Here is a 20,070-nt window from a genome sequence, read left to right as displayed (position 1 = left end):
TTTTGAGGCGGCAGGGAGCGTCAACGTTATGGGTAAGACGCTGCTGCAGTCAGATTTATTCAGAAACCCGCGTTGTAAACTCCAATTCTGTTTATTTGTGTGTGATTGTATTCGCTTTTTGAATAATGGTCAGTGCCGCTGTTTTTAGCTTCTGCAGTTGTCTGAGCAACCAACGCCCAGTCTTTGGATGGGTTAGCTAGTTGCTAGCCTGGGCTTCGCTAGCACTGTGCATAACCTAACGGTAGAGTCATTTCCTGCCTTTAGCTCTTTAGAAAAGTATTTTAGCAAACGTTTCTGTTGGTGTAAGAGCTAACGTATTGGGCCACATTAACAGACATTTTACGTGTTTTCGTCTTCAATTACTAGCAATGTTTGTCTCCAATTACTAGCAATTATACTAACTAGCTCACTTGGTGTCGCATGTTGGATTACACCGATCAGAGTAATGCTAACGTTAACTAACCACTGCATGTGAGCTGTTGTAGCTCTACATTAGTCTGTTTGTTTACTTGAGAAAACGTTGAATGGTTGCACATTATGCAGAATAAAGTCGCTGTAGCTAGCAATACAGTTTTTCTTTACACAGTGCTTCTTTAAACCGGGAGAACGACCTCTTTCCGTCGTTTGTGTGCCCCGGATGGGGGCTCCATTAGTGTGTGTGTGTGTGTGTGTGTGTGTGTGTGTGTGTGAGATCAATAATTTGAGTAAACTGCCATGATTGTAGAATCTAGGTTAGAAAAGAAAGCTGGAAAATGTGTCACTGCCAGGCATAAGGAAGGCACGACTCATCTAATCTGGATTACAGTGGATCTAGTCCCTAAGAGTTCATGTTTGACTTTTTGGCTCAGACTGACCTTTAAATCCTAACACTGTGTGTTTCCCTCCAACTAAAACAACACACTGAAACATGCATAAAATCTGCACAAGCAAACTAGTCCGCCACCTGTCACCACTTCCTTTGGCAGACCTGTCAGACAGCCTGAAAGAAAACTGACAACTGTCTCTATAAACTGACAGTTCTATTTCCTTAAAAAAAAATAGAATCGAAATCAGCTAAAATGGATATGACTAATGCTGGTTTGCTAGTGAACTAATTTACAAAACCAATGTATGTAGTTGCACACAGTTGCAGTAGGATGAGGATGTTGCTGAGATTAAACTGCACATCCTGTAGGCAAATCGGCTTATTCATAGTGTCACACAGAAGACATGTGGGCTGCTGTTAGTTTGCAGGAGATGCTCCGGAGTAAAGGTCGCAATCCTTTCCTAGCCACAGGCGATAACATCTACTATGAATGGGCCTTGCTTTATGGTGATACTGACATTAAAGGAGCAAGTGGAGTGTGATATGAACAACACTGGCCAACTGTCTGTGTTGTTACAATAGCCCAGATCATGAATCATTTTGCCTTGGGCTTCTCAGCTTGCAATACTGATTCTGGAGAGAAGGGTTTGTTTGTCAGATGGCCGGAGATTGATTCCATGTTGCTTTTTTGTGATCTCTCTCTTTGCTTTCTGACCCTGGAAATGCTGGCTCTTCACACACAATGGGTCCACATTACATTGATCTACACAAAACAGCAGTTCAAACAGTAAGTATTGAAATGATCTTTATACTTATACCGCTTTGCAAAAACATACATTCTATAACTTGTATTGAGGATCTCAAAACTCCTAGATACCAACTGAGCCCTGCTTAGTTACAATTAAAAAATGCTCAATACATCTAGACTAATATTCATCATATTTGTTTTAATGGCGGAATCTTGGATATGAATATTTCCCTCAATGTGATATATCTAAGATGCACAGTTAGTATGTGATGTAAAAATGTTTTGAAAAACCTGTCTGTAACTTTGATCTACTTCAGGAGAACATAAAGGTTTGATTGATTTTTAAGACTGGGAGTATATTTCAGTTTTGGCAGCATGGGAATAGGGCAATTCAAAATGTGTATGCCTTGCAGCTGAAGCAGGTTTGCAAAATTAGATTTCTTATTGGATTTAATGTGTTTATTTTTTTTCTTACAGCAGCAAAAGAGTCTGGAAGGATATGTTGGCTTTGCAAGCCTTCCCAACCAAGTGTACAGGAAGTCTGTCAAGAGGGGCTTCGAGTTCACCCTGATGGTCGTGGGTAAGAACACACACTTCTCAGCCCTCTGTTTGCTCTTGTTTTATATGAATCATTTCATTGCCTTTATTGCGGTTGGCATTTAAGAATTCTTCACTGTGGTTTGCTTTTGAGAAAGAAGGAGATTGTGTGGGCGCAGTCATATTTATACACAAGGGACATGCTCCCAGCTTTGTTGTGTTAATGCTGAGTCAGAGAGGAAGGGGACCATTGCATTACTCTTATTCAAATGTATCTTAGTGTCAGGTCCCCTGAGAAGAAACCTTTGGGATGGATTCATCGAGTAACATTCAGCAAATAAAAATGGAGACATTCTTTTAAAATGCATGGATGTGGGAGTTGACACTGAGCCAAGATCCTCCTCAGCTGATCAGTCCCTGTTTGCAGGGAAAATGTTTCCTCGGGTCAAAACCATTTCCTGTGGTGGGACTGTCAGAATTTCTACCCAGCATGCCTCCAAGAATAGAGCATCTCCTATGGCATTTGACAACACCATGTTTCTACGGGGCTTTAGCCTATAGTACCACAGACACATTCCAGTTACATGTTAGTGTGCAGTCTTTTTATTGCTATTAATAGGGACTTTAGTATATCACTTGCCTTTATTCTCTGCACTGTCCTCTGCTAAAGCTTCTGGTTAGTGACCAACTGCTGATTATTAATGCTTCAAAGTGTTGCTACAAATAGCTTCATTTTGGGAATAATTAAAAAAAACCATACAAATGGCAATGCATCTACCAACAAGGAAAGGACAGGAGGTCCTCTGGGCTTTTCTGGTAGTTAAAGGCTTGCCATTGTCTTTACGGTATCACCCTCTTGCTTGGAACAATATTCAGCTTTTCTTGGCTCTGATGAGCTGTGAGCCCACATGTCCCCGCCGTGCAACGCAATGCGTCACCAGTGTGGTGTGAAAGAGGATGAAAGAGGAAGGGTAGGACAGAGATGGGACTGGTATTACCAGCAGTGACTGGCACGTCTGCCCTCGTGAAACACATGGCCCAACAACCTGTTCAGATCGCAGAGCAGCTCAACTCACAGTCCTGTCATCACTACACATTTCAGTACATTTAACAAGCGCATACCCATAGCCCATAGTTACGTGCCACGCATAAATTGTACAGCAAACAAATGCCACAGCACAAACCCAACACATTACCCTTTGACTGTAGCTCTGGTGTAAATGGTGGCTCATTAAATATTGACTTGTGGACATCCGCCAAAGCAGTCAGGCAGTGTCAGTGGTCGTTTCCACTAATGACTCTTTTCATTGGAAGCTTGGAAACTGGGCACACAATGGCCAACCAAGCTGGAGAAGCCTCTCAGACCACACAGCCAGTCGGCCGCACATAACAAGGGCCATTGTCTGTGTTGTTTCCTTAGCCTTTAACTGTGAACCCAAATGGATTAATGTCTTAGTAAAATGTCAGTCTCATCCCCGGACAGACACAAGGCCTTTTTTTGTCTTCAGGATGTCAACATTGATCCGTCCGTGCTTATAATACAGGGGTTTGTGTCTCTGAAATCTTGTTTATTTTATCCCATTTATTACAAATCTTTACAGTGTGAATAACTTTCTAACTATAACATGAAGATCACAGTCTTCCTGAAATACTGATATCTCTTGTTTTTTTTTCCAGGCGAGTCAGGGTTGGGTAAATCTACGTTGATCAACTCTCTGTTCCTGACAGACCTGTATTCACTGGAGTACCCTGGACCTTCACATCGAATCAAAAAGACCGTACAGGTATTTATTTTAAAGTATTATCTTCGAGTTTGGATGTAGCACACAGTGTTAAAGACACACTGGCAGTGTTGGTATCTGCTGAGGCCAAATATCAGAGATACAAATACGCAGAGGTTGTGGCTGATAAGATTATCTCTGAGAATCTGCGAGTTCTGGAAGAAAAGCTTGAAACTGACTCAACTTTTCGAGAAACTCAGCCTTGATGTGAATGCAGCTTTGGCAGCTATCCAAACCATCATTTTGACATTTTATTTCAAAATGTGCCCATGGGCTGAACAGACAGAAGATCAACAAATACCAATTCTATACTGTTTCAAAGCACATCTGTGTAAAAGACATAAATGTGTTCGTGATTAAAGGTTTTTTCAATGTGTTCTAGACTATTTAGCTCCCGATTTGATCGACTGCCTTAGTCTTGGAAGATGAAAGCAGTAACAATAAACCTCTTTGCTCAGTTATAGCAGCAACTGGACCAATAACAAACATACCATAATGTAATGAAAACAAACATGAATGCCCTGTTTATAAAACATGATACTACAGTGCCTTAGAACCTCCTTTGATGAAACAAAGAATAATGTACTCCTTTCTCTCCATACGCCATGCAAAGTGATCAGACAGAAGACAAATAGTTACCCCTCCAATTTAACATTAGCATCATCATAATATCCGAATACTATCATCTGAACATTGTAAAGAGTTATTGGGTTTGGTGAGAAAAGTCTACTTTCAGATTCATATTTTTGATGTTTTCTAAAAAACCTTCTCATAATGGTTTGAACATGTCAGCCTCACTGTCAGCTTCTGCCATACATTCCCTTATCTTCCTCTTCCCTAATTATAAAACGCAGTCCTGAATCTCGAGAGCCTCGAGTGTTGCACTTTATCAGTCTGGCTCCAGACTGACAGCATTGCTATCTCCAGATGTTTCTGTGCTTTTCTGGCTTCTCAGCATAGTTAACAAATAGCACAGTGTGACACGGCGTGTTGCTACATGCTGATAGCTTCAAGTATTTTCTATGTGAAATATATGGTGTGATGCTATAAGCTTACAGTGATTTCAGAGCCCTCCTGCCGTATTGTGTGTTCACTTGTATTATTAATTAAACAATGTGGTTTCAAAAGCACAGTTTGAGGCCCAAGTGAACACAATGTGCCCTTCATTCTTCCTCCTGTGCCAGGTGGAGCAGTCTAAAGTTTTAATAAAGGAAGGCGGCGTCCAGCTGCTGCTCACAATAGTTGACACCCCAGGGTTCGGAGATGCCGTAGACAACAGCAACTGGTAAGGATCGCCACAAATTCTGCTCAGCACAGATAATATAGACTTGCTTAAAATCCTTAAAATGCCAAAGCTATTATTCACCATCCTTAATTCAAAGGAAAGCTATTGGATCTTCGTGGGGAGTGTCTTTAACGGAAACTGTTGTTTGTACTGTGCAGCTGGCAGCCAATCATCGACCACATAGACAGCAAGTTTGAAGACTACCTGAACTCAGAATCCAGGGTGAACAGGCGACAGATGCCTGACAGCCGAATCCACTGTTGCCTGTACTTCATCGCCCCCTCGGGACATGGGTGAGTCTAGGAAACAATTCACAAGCATAATAACGAGGGGTGCACATAACTGGTACGCATGCGCGGCAAAAATCTGAAATGCGTAACGTCACTTGTGTCACAACGCGTCTTTGTGTACCTGATAGGTCATCAAAACAAAACACATATTTCGTCTACACGTGTTTCTTGTCAACACTCGGTGGAGTAAACTATTAGACATGCCCAAAAAACATTAAGCAGCCACTTTGGCATTTAGCTCCCTACAAAATATCTTCGGACTTAGGGATGGGTACCGAGCCCCGGTATTAAACGGGCCCCGGGCTGAATTATTAAAGACCGTGGTACCGTTAAGCTCCGACGTTATCGGTCTTTTTATCGGTACTGGAGACATGTACAAAATATATGTCATGTGTATTATTGCTACACAAACATATTGCAGTTTTAGTGTCGCCAACTCCGTTTCTAACATGCAAAAAGACTGCAAAATGCGTCTTTTTAGTATTTTCGATCTTTCCAATCCAGTCGAGAGATCTCTCTCCCCCGCCTGCTATCGAGGGGCCGGGGCAGTTTACACACACGCAGCTGCTACATGCAGCAACACACACACACACACGGAGGAGATGGCGGAGAGAACGCGCTTCGAGGTGTGGTTAAACTATAGCCGCGTCGATGTGCACAATCCTCGTTACCAAAAGTGGAATAAGAGTTTAGCATGTAAGGGCGGTAACACGAGCAATGTGTCTAAACATTTAGCAAAGGTGCTCCACATTCAGACGGAGGAATGCACCAGGTTCCACTGTCTTTCTAGCAGCCCTGTAGCCCCCCCATCCACGAGTAACGTTTCCACGTCAGGTATGTTATGTATGCTAGCAGCAACACACAGTTAACTCATTTATACAAACATGGGTTAATGATTAGAGGTAACTGAGTTATTTATTTTGTTAGTGTTTCAGCTATTCTGTTTACAGTTCTGTTATCAGATTATTTAATACGATTTGTTCAAACATTGTTGTTTCTTTTGATGTGAGATATTATGTATTTAATTTAAATAAAACGCAATGTTAGTTTTGTTCACAATTTGTTTAGTTAGTTTACCTTTTTTTTTCTCCAAAAGAACCGATAAGAGTACCGTTAAAAGACCGGGCCGATAAGCGGTATCGATAAAATTAGTAGTACCGTTAAAACCTTAACGATACCCATCCCTATTCAGACTTTCTTGGACTGATTGAACTGGGTGCTGGCCGAGCCGCGCAGGCCATAACCGACTGACCTGTGAAGCTTTTCCAGGAGGCAGAGGCTTAGATCACTGGACGTCAGAGTTGGTCGCCGTGTGCACAGACATGTATGAACAGCAGAATTGTACCAAAACTACGCCAACTGGCTGTGGAGGGAGACTCCCATGTGCACATCCTGTGCACCGCACACACACACACACCGGAGAACTGCGCAAAATCAGCTGATCACAACGTTCACGTTCTGTGGTCAAGCTGCTGCAGTTTTATTTACAAAAAGGTGGAGAAAAACACACGGCTGCAAACTTAGGGTGTTAATGGAAGAGTTTGAAATTAGACAGAGGTGGAAGAAGTACTCAGATCTTGTGTAGGAATACTCTGTTACAAGTAAATGTCCTGCATTCAAAATGTTGCTCAAGTAAAAGTAGAAAAGTATTATCATCAAAATATAAGTAGTCGTTGTGCAGATTGGCCCATTTCAGAATAATATATATGATGTGTTTTATAATGATTGATCATGAAAGTGTTCTCAAAGCTGGTAAAGGTGCAGCTAGTTTGAATGACTTTGTATACTGCAGGGTAGCTTGTGGATTTACTCCAGGTGGAACTAAAGTCTGATTTAACACTTGATTATATTTCACATTATTAATCCAAATCTGTGAAGTTACTAAAGGTATTAAATACATGTAGTGGAGTAAAAGTACACCATTTACCTCTGAACTGTAGTGGAGTACACAGTAGTATAACATAGAAATACTCAAGTAAAGTATATCTCAAAATTGTACCTAAGTACAGTACTTGAATAAGTGTACTTAAGTTTCTTCCCACATCTGATATGACTTCAAGTCATGTGATCGTTTCTTAGTATTTGATCCTTCAACTTGGCCTCAGGAAATGCAAGGACTTCACAGTTTTAGCAAAAAGCAAATTGGAGGCTTAAACAGGGACAGGGAGGTGCGTCTGCAGCATCTTCATCATCTACCATGCAAGAAGTGTAAATAGAGGACAGTGAGGAAGACTGCACTTATTAACAACACACTTCGTGTGGGGTGAGTACCAAACGCTGTCTCCTGGTACTCATCTGAGTAACTCACTAAGAAAGTTATGTGCACCCATGATAATAACTTTTCGTTGTGGGTGCTTTTATTTAGAATGCCATACACCACTCATGTTGTTAGCATGGGCAGTTCCATTGACAATCAAGTACTTACATCTCAAGAGGATGGATGTAAGAAATTAATAGGACACGGGAAAGGAAAACGTGGAAGGGTTAACATTGAGAGGAAATTAGTTGAAACAGTAGTCCAGAGAAGGAAGTGAGAGGTGCAGAGTGGTCCAAAGGTCAGAGAAGCAGGGTGGTGACTGGGTTGTTGGTTCAGGTCCCTGTTGCAGTCTGCAAAATCAAAAGAAGGACGGTCAATAAAGCCCTTCCTCTTCCTCCTTTAGCATTTTCAGCGTGGAGCTGAGCTACCCACTGATTCTGGAACAGCTCGATGGCCGACAGCATGAAGCTGCGGTCATGCGGAGCAGCTCCTGAGTGTGTGTGCAGTAAATGTGTCTCGCTCAATCTCTATTAACTACTTCCCCATGGCATAGCTGTGAATGATAATATGAGAATGAATCAGCTTCTCTTGTAGAATAAGTATTAACATTTGAAGTCCGAACATTTAACTGCACAGTAACAACATTATGAAATTGCAATTGTGAACTGCAGAGAAAAACATTTTCTTTTTCTCTGCTCTTTCACCTAGACTGCATCCATAAAATACATATTCCAAATAAAAAACATTCATACAAAGGTGTTAAACTTGGCAACCAACTGTAGTAATAAAAGCAAGGAAGTCCTTTTTTCCTCCCTAAATATCCCTTAAATAAATAATGTTTTGAAGCCTTAATAAGAGACAGTAGGAGGGGGGAACACAAAGACTGCAAGCAAAGACTCTGGCAAGATGCCCAGCTGATGACACTGTTTGCGTAACGTTTCGTAAAGAGATGACAGTGAGGAATCTTTACTGTAATGTTTATTATTCACAAGCCACCAGATCTTAAATATATCCTTAGTTGACAGCTCAGATGTGCTCGTCATATCTTTCTATCTGTCTTAAAAAAGCAGAGTGTGGAAGTAGTGAAATTCAGAAACTTCACACATTATTTCCTGCCATTAAAGTTGGTGCTGGTATTTGGTAGATGACACATGGGTTTAAAAGTATGCTAATAGGAGAGCTTGCTTTTAGTTACGGCTGTTGACATTGTGAAACCATACAAGGGGAGCTAATGCGGTTTGCATTTGTAGAGCAGTGTTGTGTTTGCTACCCCAATTTGTGTGTATGCAGATGTTCAGAGTGTGCTCACGTCTCCTTAAAGCTGTTGACCATGACTGACTGTACAGAATGAAGAAGCCTCTGTCCTCTCGTGTGTTTTTCCTCATCCTTGGTCTGTGCGTCCTCAGTGAGACATTGTGTTTGTACAAGCTTGTCCTCTGTACCCACACAAGCAGCACTTTAGCCTTGAAGATGGGCAGCGTATGTCCTCTCACACACACACACACACACACACACACACACACACACACACACACACACACACACACACACACACACACACACACACACACACACACACACACACACACACACACACACACACACACACACACACACACACACACACACACACACACACACACAGAGCATCCCCTCATAACACCGGCTGACTGCGCTCACACTGCAGCACAATGACCTCCAACACTCAAGAGACAATGTAAACATTGAACTCCCAGCTGAACTCTGCTGACGATCACTCATTGAGAAAAGAAGAGTCACCCACATCAATCTCTGTCAAACCGTTAAACATGGCCCAACTGTGGCTGAACCCAAATATCTGAGATGTTCTCTGACGTTGAACTGTTTTGGCTGTAAACTATAATGTCCTAGTTCTATCTTATGATTTATGACTTTTAAAGTGAATATCGTTCGATGTTGGACTGTTTGTTGGATGATGAATTCATTTGAAGATGTCACCTTAGGTTTTGAGGGGATTGTGAAAGGCAATTGTCACTATTTACTTTGCATTTTGTCTACAGATTAATACAAAAAAAGAGCTGGAAAGGTGGATAATAGTGTTAAATTATTTTAAGTTGCAGCCGCAATATTATGACATACTGGCTCTTTATTCTGTTCAGTATGCAATCTTACATACTGACATATATTTAGTTTTGGACATGTTTTCTTCCCCCTAACCTTATTTGAGTCATTTGAGAAATGTGCTTGTTTAGGGTTGATCTTAGTTCCTTTTCCTGTTGAATAGCCGGGGGGCTGATGAGTCACACTGAAGTTGATGTCATCCAACATTTAGCTATATATAGTCTACTCCTATGTCTGTTAGTGAGATGGTTTTGTGTTGTTTTATTATTTACTGTTTGGTTTATTGGTATACCCATCATGAACAGCATCAGCATCACTTCTGTCAACTGGTAATGATGATGCTTGAGGGGTCTTTAGTGATCTGATAGATTGCTCTTCTTTTCGATGGACACAGTTGCTATCAGCTGTTGCATTCAAGTTTTCCCGAAAGTGTCTTCGCAGCACTGTGCTGTAAATAGATGTGCATAACTGTTGGCAACGTGACAACCATCCCACTCTTAAAATAACATCAGATTCTGCTTCATGGCAGATATCAACTCAGAGGGATGTTTCCAATTCTCCTTCAAAGAATCAAATGAAGATGTAATTATATTTCAGGGCTCTACATTAAATGGCCCGCTGGCCCGGAAGCACTATTTAGACACCCCGGGCCAGCATAACGTACTTTCCACTTGACCGCTCGGGCCACTAAAAATATTGTTTTAAAAAAAATGGTCCTGTGGTATAGGTATTTTGACTAGCAATTTAGTTAAATTGTTTCGTTTATTAAAGCTACAACATAGCGTTCCGTGAGTCGGTTGTTGTTGCGCAGGCTCCCGTGAGCGGGAGCACGCTCCTTCACGACTATCGTGCCACCTAACCATTTGCCAAAATGTTTTTGATACCAGCGGTAACCGGCCAAGCGCCGGGCAAAAAACAATCTTCAAATAAAAGAAAGTCACCGGAGGAGTTAAAGGAGAGAGACAGGGAGCATGAGAAGAAGAGGGAGAGAACGTTTCAGAATTGGTCAAACAGGTTTGTTTTCCACAGACCTTATTTCCAGCTATTTTCCAAAACCCTGTGGAGAAATCCCATTGCTTTTTGTCGAGGGAACCAGCAGCTTACTTCCTGGTTTTAGGACGCGTCACTGGCAAGGTGAACAAGGTCTTCTGTCGGCTCTGTACATCAATGGCGACCTATGCTGACAAGTAAGTGAAGAGTAGACAATATAAAGGTATTGGCTCTAGGGAAATTTCCCAGCAGTTTAGGATAATGAAGGATCTAATCTATAGCCATTACATTTCTAACTCCTAATGACAGGAAGGCAGAAAGTGCATTATACAAATAATAATACTCATAATAATAGCAGACATTTTTTAACAATGACCACAATATCATTATTTTAATAAACCAAATATGAACAGTTGAGGAAAATGAGGAAGAACTGATGATTCAAATGTTGTAGTACAAGTAGTAATGTAGTTGGTGCATAAATTACTATTGCAACAAATGTGTTAATTTTCTTCATTATAAGTCGATTTTATTTTTTTGGACAAATGCTCCGGGCCAGTGGTTACAATGGTGGGGCCAGTGACAATACAATTCCACCGTCTACCCCTGTATTTTATAACGTAATGCAAAGCGACAACTCAATAGATTTGTAACGTCAAATGTTGGAAACTGCCAAGAATAACGACCCTTTCTCAGGTCTGCAAGGTCACTTTCTTAGACATTACAAACACCTGTCATGAATCTCAGATACGTTTCTATATTTGGTATCGCCCACTTGTCTTCTGCTGTGGAAGGAGGCAAAAGAAACGGATAAATGTAAATCCAAAAGCCAGTCAGTATAATATCCTAAAATCATAAGGGGTAGCGATTTGATTCATAATTTAGTTCTTAAGTGTGCTAAACGGAATGGAAAATGATATATCAATGTTAGATCACGCTGCAGTCTGAATCCTACTGATCTGACACTGATATCCAGTTGAGCTACGTGCTAACCTGTATCTTGCTCTGTGTGCAGACTGAAGCCCTTGGACATTGAGTTCATGAAACGGTTGCATGAGAAAGTCAATGTCATCCCGTTGATCGCCAAAGCAGACACCCTCACCCCAGAGGAATGCCAACAGTTCAAGAAACAGGTCGGTGGATTCCACAGCTGCAAACTACTGCAGGAGTGTTTTTTTACTATGTTCACCAGTAACATGGCAAACATGTATCATGTGTCCGAGTTCAAATGCATATAAAAAAAGATTGATATGGCTCCTGGAAGAAGTAGCATTTCAAACCGTTTTAATGTTCTCTTGTGTTCTCCTTTAAAAAAAAAAAATGCAATAAACATTAACATCTTTTATTATAATGATGTAGATTTTAGTTTGAATTCCTTTGAATCAGGATCACATCAAAAGGCATCTTCAACACAAAGCTAGGCTGAAACGAACTGTGCCGATAGGTCAATATATTAAAACAAGATAGGTTAGAGGCGAATGTAAACGGCAGTCTGTGTCTATACTCTATCTTAAAAACTGCAAAATAAGAATATGAAGCATCAGACTGCTGTATAGAAGACAAAACAGAAAATACACATTCTAAAAAGCAGAGTATCAAGATACCATAAAATGATATGTGTCAAGCGAAAAATGTATGTACTGTGACCTTAAAAGGGATTTCTACATCACATAATTGGATATATCTTATATAAAACAGTTTTTCCCGGTTCAACATTTGACTCGAGTCATACCTTTTTTGCTTAGCCTATTCTAATGATGTCTCCTTGATGTTGCTAACATTTCCTTTTTTTCCTGCCAGATCATGCGAGAAATCCTGGAGCACAAAATCAAGATCTACGAGTTCCCTGAGACAGATGACGAGGAAGAGAACAAGCTGGTGAAAAAGATAAAGGTATTTTATGTCACCTGACCCAAAACATATTACATGAGTGTACTGGAGAACACCAACCCACTAATTGACCCGTTTGTTTTTAAAACGTTGTTGTTTTGGTAGGACAAGTTGCCGCTTGCTGTAGTAGGAAGCAACACCATCATCGAGGTGAACAGCAAGAGGGTCCGAGGGAGACAATACCCCTGGGGGGTGGCAGAAGGTAGGACATTATAATTTAATAAATATTACCAGAATAGTTGAGCACTGCTGAAGTGTCTGAGGTACAAGCAAGGTCACATATTTGTTGTTCTGATAATTGGTTGACTGACTTTTTGTTTTCCCCTCTAGTGGAAAACAGCGACCATTGCGACTTCACCATCCTCAGGGACATGCTCATTAGGTACTGAGAACATCAGAGAGTATAAGGAACCTGTATCAGTCAATGAACACATCAAGGCAGTTATTAAACAGAGGCCCTGTATACAAACTGAGGTTTCTGATAATAATAGATCTGTTTTTAACCCAAAATAAATCTTGGATAGTAATGTAGCTTTAAAGACAGTTGACATTTGACTCGAGGCAAGTTTATTTATATAGCACCTTTCAACCCAACGCAATTCAAAGTGCTTTACAAAAATGAAAGACATTAAAGGTCCCATGTCATGGCCATTTCCACTGATCATAATTCCATTGTTGAGGTCTACTAGAATAGATTTATACTGTGCAATTTTCCAAACTCACATTGGTTTCTCATACAGCATCTCTGTAAAGTATGTGTATTCACTCTCTCCACTAAACGGCTCGTTGCAGCTCTGGATTTAAAAGTAGTCAGAGTTTCAGCGGACCTGCAGGTTTCTGAGAGTTTGTTCCAGATATTTGGAGCATAATAACTGAACGCTGCTTTACCATGTTTAGTTCTGACTCTGGGGACAGAAAGCTGACCAGTCCCTGAAGACCTGAGAGATCTGGATGGTTCATAATTTAGCAGGAGGTCAGAAATGTAATTTGGGCCTAAACCATTCAGTGCTTTATAAACCAGCAGCAGTATTTTAAAATCTATTCTTTGACACACAGGAAGCCAGTGTAAAGACTTCAGAACAGGAGCGATGTGATCCACTTTCTTAGTGTTAGTGAGGACTCGAGCAGCGGCGTTCTGAATCAGCTGCAGCTTTCTAATAGATTTTGTAGTGAGACCTGTGAAGACACCATTGCAGTAGTCCAGTCTACTGAAGATAAAAGCATGGACAAGTTTTTCCAAATCCTGCTGTGACATTAGTCTTTTAATCCTAGATATGTTCTTTAGGTGATAGTAGGCTGATTTAGTAACTGTTTTAATGTGACTGTTGAACCTCAGGTCAGAGTCCATGACTACACCTAGATTTCTGGCTCTATCTGTTGTTCTGAACATTGCAGACTGAAGCTCAGCGCTAACTTTTATACGTTCTGCCTTGGCTCCAAAAAACATTACCTCAGTTTTATCGGAGAGTGGAGAAAGTTCTGACACATTCTGACTCAGACCACATTTGAACTATTTTGAGCTCCCTGTTGTCCTGTCCCCAGGACTCACATGCAGGACCTGAAGGACGTGACAAACAATGTCCACTACGAGAACTACCGCAGCAGGAAGCTAGCTGCCGTCACCTACAACGGGCCGGACAACAACAGGGCCGCTAAAGGGCCGCTGTCCACAAAGTAAGTCCTGGACAAAGTTAAACTAAAGACAGCAGTTTTTGTACAGTCAGACGCGATAGGTATTTTATACAACGTAATATATCTTAATTTACATGCAACTTAAATGGAACAGAACATGAGCTTTCCAAAAAGAAGCCTATAAAGGTTGAAGAGATTAATGTCTCAACAGCCAAACGCTTCTAAATATTTGCCGCTTTTGAGAAGTTTTCACGTCGTCTATCGGTGATTATTTTAAGGCTTGATTCTGTTCTCAAACGTCTGCATCAGAATGGTCTTTGTTCACTACGTTTGGGATGCCGTGTCAGTATGCCGAATGGAATCGATTTATACAGGTGCAGATGTTACAGGATGTTTTGGGGTTAGCCTTTCATTTGATATAATACCTTAGATATATTAGTTTTTGCTGCTGTAAATTGCAAATCTCTCAAAGTGCATGTGTTAAACTTGGTTAGATACATTTCTTAAAAAGGGAATATGCAGATTTTTAAAACATTGTACAAATCCTTGAATCAAGGTTCAAATCATCTTAAATGTAACCTAGTAAACCTACCCTGACAATGCAACATTGACATTTGTAGAAAGTAACTGCAGATGATTTGTTGTCTCATTGATCTTCCTTAAAGTATTTAGGTTTCAGCTTCCTGAAAAAGTCCCAGTTGGCGGAGCTCTTCCATCGCCCGTTCGTTCTCTGTTTGTGATGTTTGACAAACACATATTTTGCTTTTGTTGTAGCTTCTCACTGCACAACTTGGCAAAGGATCATGCTACTGACTTTCATAAGTGTTCATTCAAAGCACCATGCTGCTTTCTCATTCATGTAGACACAAGCAAATGGCTAAATCACTAAGCTGGAAAGCGGCCTCACACTCTTGATTCTTACACACAGCTCAACATTGCTCGTGTATTTGACACCCAGCTCACAAAGCCGACATTTTTCCAAGCTTTCTTATTTTTTACATTTGCAGCAAATAAGTATCTGAAATCACAAAACTGTTTTTATTTTAGTGCATGGCCTCATTATTGCACGGTGTGTGTGTGTGTGTGTGTGTGTGTGTGTGTGTGTGTGTGTGTGTGTGTGTGTGTGTGTGTGTGTGTGTGTGTGTGTGTGTGTGTGTGTGTGTGTGTGTGTGTGTGTGGTTGAATGTGTTTTTGTTTTTTTAGACATGACACAGTTGAAGGAATGTAAGTGGTCATTTTTTTTTCACTTTTCTGAGACCCCTGATTATGCTTGCGCTCTTCCTCTCCTCCGTTTGCTGCATTCGGGCTATTTTTCTTCCCTCTATCTGGACTTAGGTCTGCTTCCCATCGACTTCCCCCCGTCAGTAGATATTTGATGGAACAGCAGGAGGAGAACTGTGAAATGCCAATGTATTTGACAGCTATGAATGTGATATGAAAGCCTTTCCTTCTCTCCACTGGTGCATTCATCGCTGCTTCAACCGGCTGCTGCTGTTAACCTCGCTTGGAGTAACAAGAGACATGTATGGAGTAGTTAAGAGCGATTACAACATTAACAGAATTTCATTATGTTGAAATGACTTGCCTTTTAGAACATAGACCACAATCCTTTTTTTTTAAATAATAGACTGCGGCTTTAAGATTGTGTAATATTCTCCTTAGACTCCTTTAGCTTTTCCTTCTTTCATAAGATAATTTAAATAACTTGTCATCGCATCAGAATAAGGGTATAGCTGGCTTTTTTTCCTGGCGTCATGTTTGACTCCACACTTCCCGTAATTACAGGTAATCTCCACATATTTCATGAGTGCTCTCTAAACACCAACTGCAACACAACATCCTGATGAGCTTCACTAACATGTAACCAACAGCACTAACAGTCTGTGTTCACAGGTGCCTTGCATTAGCTTCTTTCTTTTTCCTCTCAGAGAAGAATCGTGGTTTCCCTTTTCTCTTACAGCCTTGTTGGATCCCGTCATTCCCAAAACTTGACCTCTCGCTCTGTTTTTCCTCCCGCACCCCAATATGTTGTTTTTCATGTAAATGAGGACTAATGCTGTCATGATGCAATTTGATATAAATTGTACGATCTTCCGCACAGATTACAGTCTGTTGCGTAGTATTCCTTCCCTTGTTACATGAGCATGTCATATTAAAACATGTTCATCATACTCAGTTTTTGAATCTGCATGAAAACAAATTCAAGAGGGGGAATGCTAAAAAAAGGTTGTTGAACAATGTGGGTTTCTAATCGAGCAACTCTTATACATGGGGACATTACTGTCCACAATGTATAAGGAAACTAATGTGCATCGATGCCTGTGTTGCTCTGGAGTGCTGATCTCAATCTGTGTGTGTGCACGCGCTCATCTCTCCTTGTGCAGGAGTCCCCTGGCCCAGATGGAGGAGGAAAGGCGAGATCATGTGACTAAGATGAAGAAGATGGAGATGGAGATGGAGCAGGTGTTTGAGATGAAAGTCAAGGAAAAAGTGCAGAAGCTCAAAGACTCTGAAGCTGAGGTAAAACACACACACACACACACACACACACACACACACACACACACACACACACACACACACACACACACACACACACACACACACACACACACACACACACACACACACACACCTGGTTTAATGAGCTCCCTTCCTATTGGCTGACGTGTTTCAGCAGTAAGAAGTAAGAGTGATTTTTTTTGTATTGATTTTTACGAGTGTGTTGTTGATACGTGAATCTTCTGTTCAGAAGTTCCTTCTTACGTTCCTTCATGTTTTATGTATTATATTTAATAGGGCAATTCCCTTGTGTAACATGTAAATTGTAGGACCATTAACAAGGGATCATGTCTGTAAATAAACATGTATTGGAACCATAGACTATATATACAACTCAGAGATAACAACGTTTATTCAAACCAGACTGCATTTTCCGTTTTAAAGTCATAGGATACAGGTTCTTTAAGTGAGGTTGTATGAGGTACTTATCCATAGTCAGGGTATTACCTACACTCTCTTCAAGTGTGAGTGTTAATAACTAGCCCTTGACAAATATTACAGAACAACATGGCTTTTGATTCAATAAGAGTATAATCTCTTTAAAAACATAGTTGTCTGCATTCATCAAAGTGAAGAGGGAAAAAGCTTGTAGTTGATAGCACTTGTGCAGGTGCGTTTAGGTACAAAATGCTGACATCCCTCCGTGTCTCTCTGCAGCTTCAGCGGCGTCATGAGCAGATGAAGAAGAACCTGGAGGCTCAGCACAGGGAGCTGGAGGACAAGAGACGCGTGTTCGAGGACGAGAGGTCCAACTGGGAGGCCAATCAGCGCCTGGAGCAGCAGAAAATGGAGGCCTCCAGGTACGCCTGACACACTGTCACACTTTCCCTGGTTCAGCCATCTACTGTAACACAAACCAAAGCGGTTCAGCGATCATGTGGGAACGACATTCCAGTGCAGGTTTAATGGTGGACAGTAATGGATTAGTGCCACCTTGAGGCCAACTGACATTTCTGCAGGATCAGAAATCAGTTCATTACCAAGAAGGTTTTCACATGCAAGAAACCTCCCTTGGTATTTTGGTGCATAGAATAATAAAAATCTTTATTTGTATAGCACCTTTCATACAATAAGTGCAGTTCACAATTAACACAGCAACAACAAATGTAAATACTACTGCAACGGCAAGAATCATATATATATGAAAGAAAACTACAACCATTTTAATTGAATTATATCTGATCTATTTAATTATTTCCACAGCTCACAAAGTGATGTATGAATTTGCTGCAGGTGTTTCCAAGAGAGCTGACATTTAATTGTGTTAGAATAGTGACTTATTATACAGTGTGTCTCTCTTCTGTTCTGCAGGACTCTGGAGAAAAACAAAAAGAAAGGAAAGATCTTTTAAAGACGGCAGGACCATCCCAACTCGAGTTATTTTGTTTGCCAACGTTGCCGGTCAGGACACCAGTGTGGCACTGACTCTCCTCTTCTCTCCCTCTCCCTCCTCCTCTTCTCTCCCTCTCCCTCTGCTCCTCTTGTCCCCTGTCCCTGCTCTGTCTGCCAGCCCCGCTGTGCTCCTGCTCTCAGCCACTAGAGGGGGTACTGGGGGAACACTGGGTATGTGAGGAGGTGGGGGGGGGTCTGAATGTATGCTCAGAACCGCCACCACAGAGCCCCCTCGCTGCCTCGGGACTCATCAAAGAGTAATAAAAACATCCCCATTTCAGAACGGCCGAACCCATATTATTATTATTATTATTATTATTATTGATATTATTATTATTATTGTTGTTATTATAACTGAATACTGTCCCCGCCCCTACCTGCTGCTCTCTTTTATTTCCACCCCAAGGTTGCTTTAAATGACTGATGTGTACATTTTGATGGAGAGCACAGACAAACAAAACCCGTATGAACCCTGTCTGGCTGTTGTACAATCAAGTTCTGGTGAATTTATTCGTTTACAAGAAAAACTTAAGTAACAGTATTTGAATATTACCCTGCTCTTCCTTCGCGTATTAAGGTAGGAGGAGGACAAGGCATTAACTAATCCATTTTATTTTGAGTGTATCTGATAACCCTTTAACCCAGTCAATGCAACAGAAATTAAATGGTGTCAACAGAAACAACCTAAATTCAAGAAAAACAATAAAACGCACCTTGGGCTTTTTTTTTATAGATTGACAAACATGGCTGAAGCTACTTTGTTTTGAAATGTAACGCTTGGTTTTTTCTCTATGTTTAGCTATTTCCACTAGCCTTGGACCACCATTTATAATGTCATAAGTGTTATATTTCATTTTAGTTTATTTTTATATATACCGAGCCAACTGAAGACATAACACCTTTTGTATGTTTAGAAAATCCCTCATAGACTTGAGAGCTGCGTCGACTGTTTAACAGTCATGCTTTCACAAAAAGTGATCCATGGACGCTTTTACAAGAACAACATGTCAATCACTGAGCGGTATCGATCTGTGGGAAATGAAGAGTCAACACCGCAAATTTGCTTTGGCTATGTACTCCATCTGTATTTTTAATTTTATTTTGTATTTGTATTGTACAAAGTCACTTAATAAACCTGTGATGACGATGAAGAGTGATATGGGTTTATTATGGAAACTGTTTGTGAGGTGATCACACTTTTTTTGGTAAAATAATACTGTTTACTGATGCATTTAACACTCAATTGTATTTCAACACTAGATGATACCGTCTAAAGGTGAATTATTTTAATGGAACAATGACAAACTGAACTTACAATATAAATAATGTCAGACTAAATTAAAGTAGGAAAACAAAGCAGATCTTCAATCTTCTGTGCAGCTCAGTGGGCAAGATCAGCTGTTAAAGGCAGATTTCCACTGACATTTTCCTTCAGCTTGTTTGTCACATTAACACACCTTGATCCTCAACGCTCCTTTTACCCATCAGACCCACAAAGGTTTGGAATGTGTCCTGGCAATGAAAACATCCGATTAAACAACTGCAGTGTCGCTTAGAATTGTAAACACATCTACATTACTTGTTAGACGCTGTTATCCAAAGCGACTTACATACTCAATAGTGTGTGCAATCCCCACAGGAGCAATTTGGGGTGAAGTGTCTTGCCCAGGGACACAACGACATGCTGACAGTTTGAACCTGTGACCCCCTGATCCGAACACCAACGCCCTACCCACTGCGCCACACATCCAAAGAACAATGTATTGACTAAGCACTTTTAACTAATACTCACGTGTACGTG

At 40.8% G+C, this 20,070-nt stretch overlaps 1 protein-coding gene across 2 annotated transcripts; it reads left to right on the top strand.

Moving 5' to 3' along the window:
* Positions 1-1,585: 1,585 nt before the first annotated feature.
* septin7b (septin 7b) lies at positions 1,586-19,420 on the top strand. 2 transcript variants are annotated; one of them, XM_034103223.2, is made up of 13 exons: positions 1,586-1,592; positions 2,031-2,133; positions 3,768-3,874; positions 5,056-5,156; positions 5,315-5,449; positions 11,809-11,926; positions 12,594-12,686; positions 12,789-12,885; positions 13,014-13,065; positions 14,226-14,357; positions 16,700-16,835; positions 17,535-17,677; positions 18,189-19,420. In XM_034103223.2, the coding sequence occupies exons 2-13, from the start codon at positions 2,124-2,126 to the stop codon at positions 18,226-18,228; spliced, it is 1,164 nt and encodes a 387-aa protein (XP_033959114.2). In that variant the 5' UTR covers positions 1,586-1,592; positions 2,031-2,123; the 3' UTR covers positions 18,229-19,420. The 2 variants fall into 2 exon arrangements, with proteins under 2 accessions (XP_033959114.2, XP_033959113.2); XM_034103222.2 differs by lacking the exon at positions 1,586-1,592 and adding an exon at positions 15,519-15,539.
* Positions 19,421-20,070: the final 650 nt, after the last annotated feature.

Source organism: Pseudochaenichthys georgianus, chromosome 16 (assembly GCF_902827115.2).
Source record: "Pseudochaenichthys georgianus chromosome 16, fPseGeo1.2, whole genome shotgun sequence".
NCBI classification, from domain to species: Eukaryota; Metazoa; Chordata; class Actinopteri; order Perciformes; family Channichthyidae; genus Pseudochaenichthys; species Pseudochaenichthys georgianus.
Note: the sequence above shows the minus strand (reverse complement) of the source record. Positions and strands in the feature narration are given on the sequence as shown.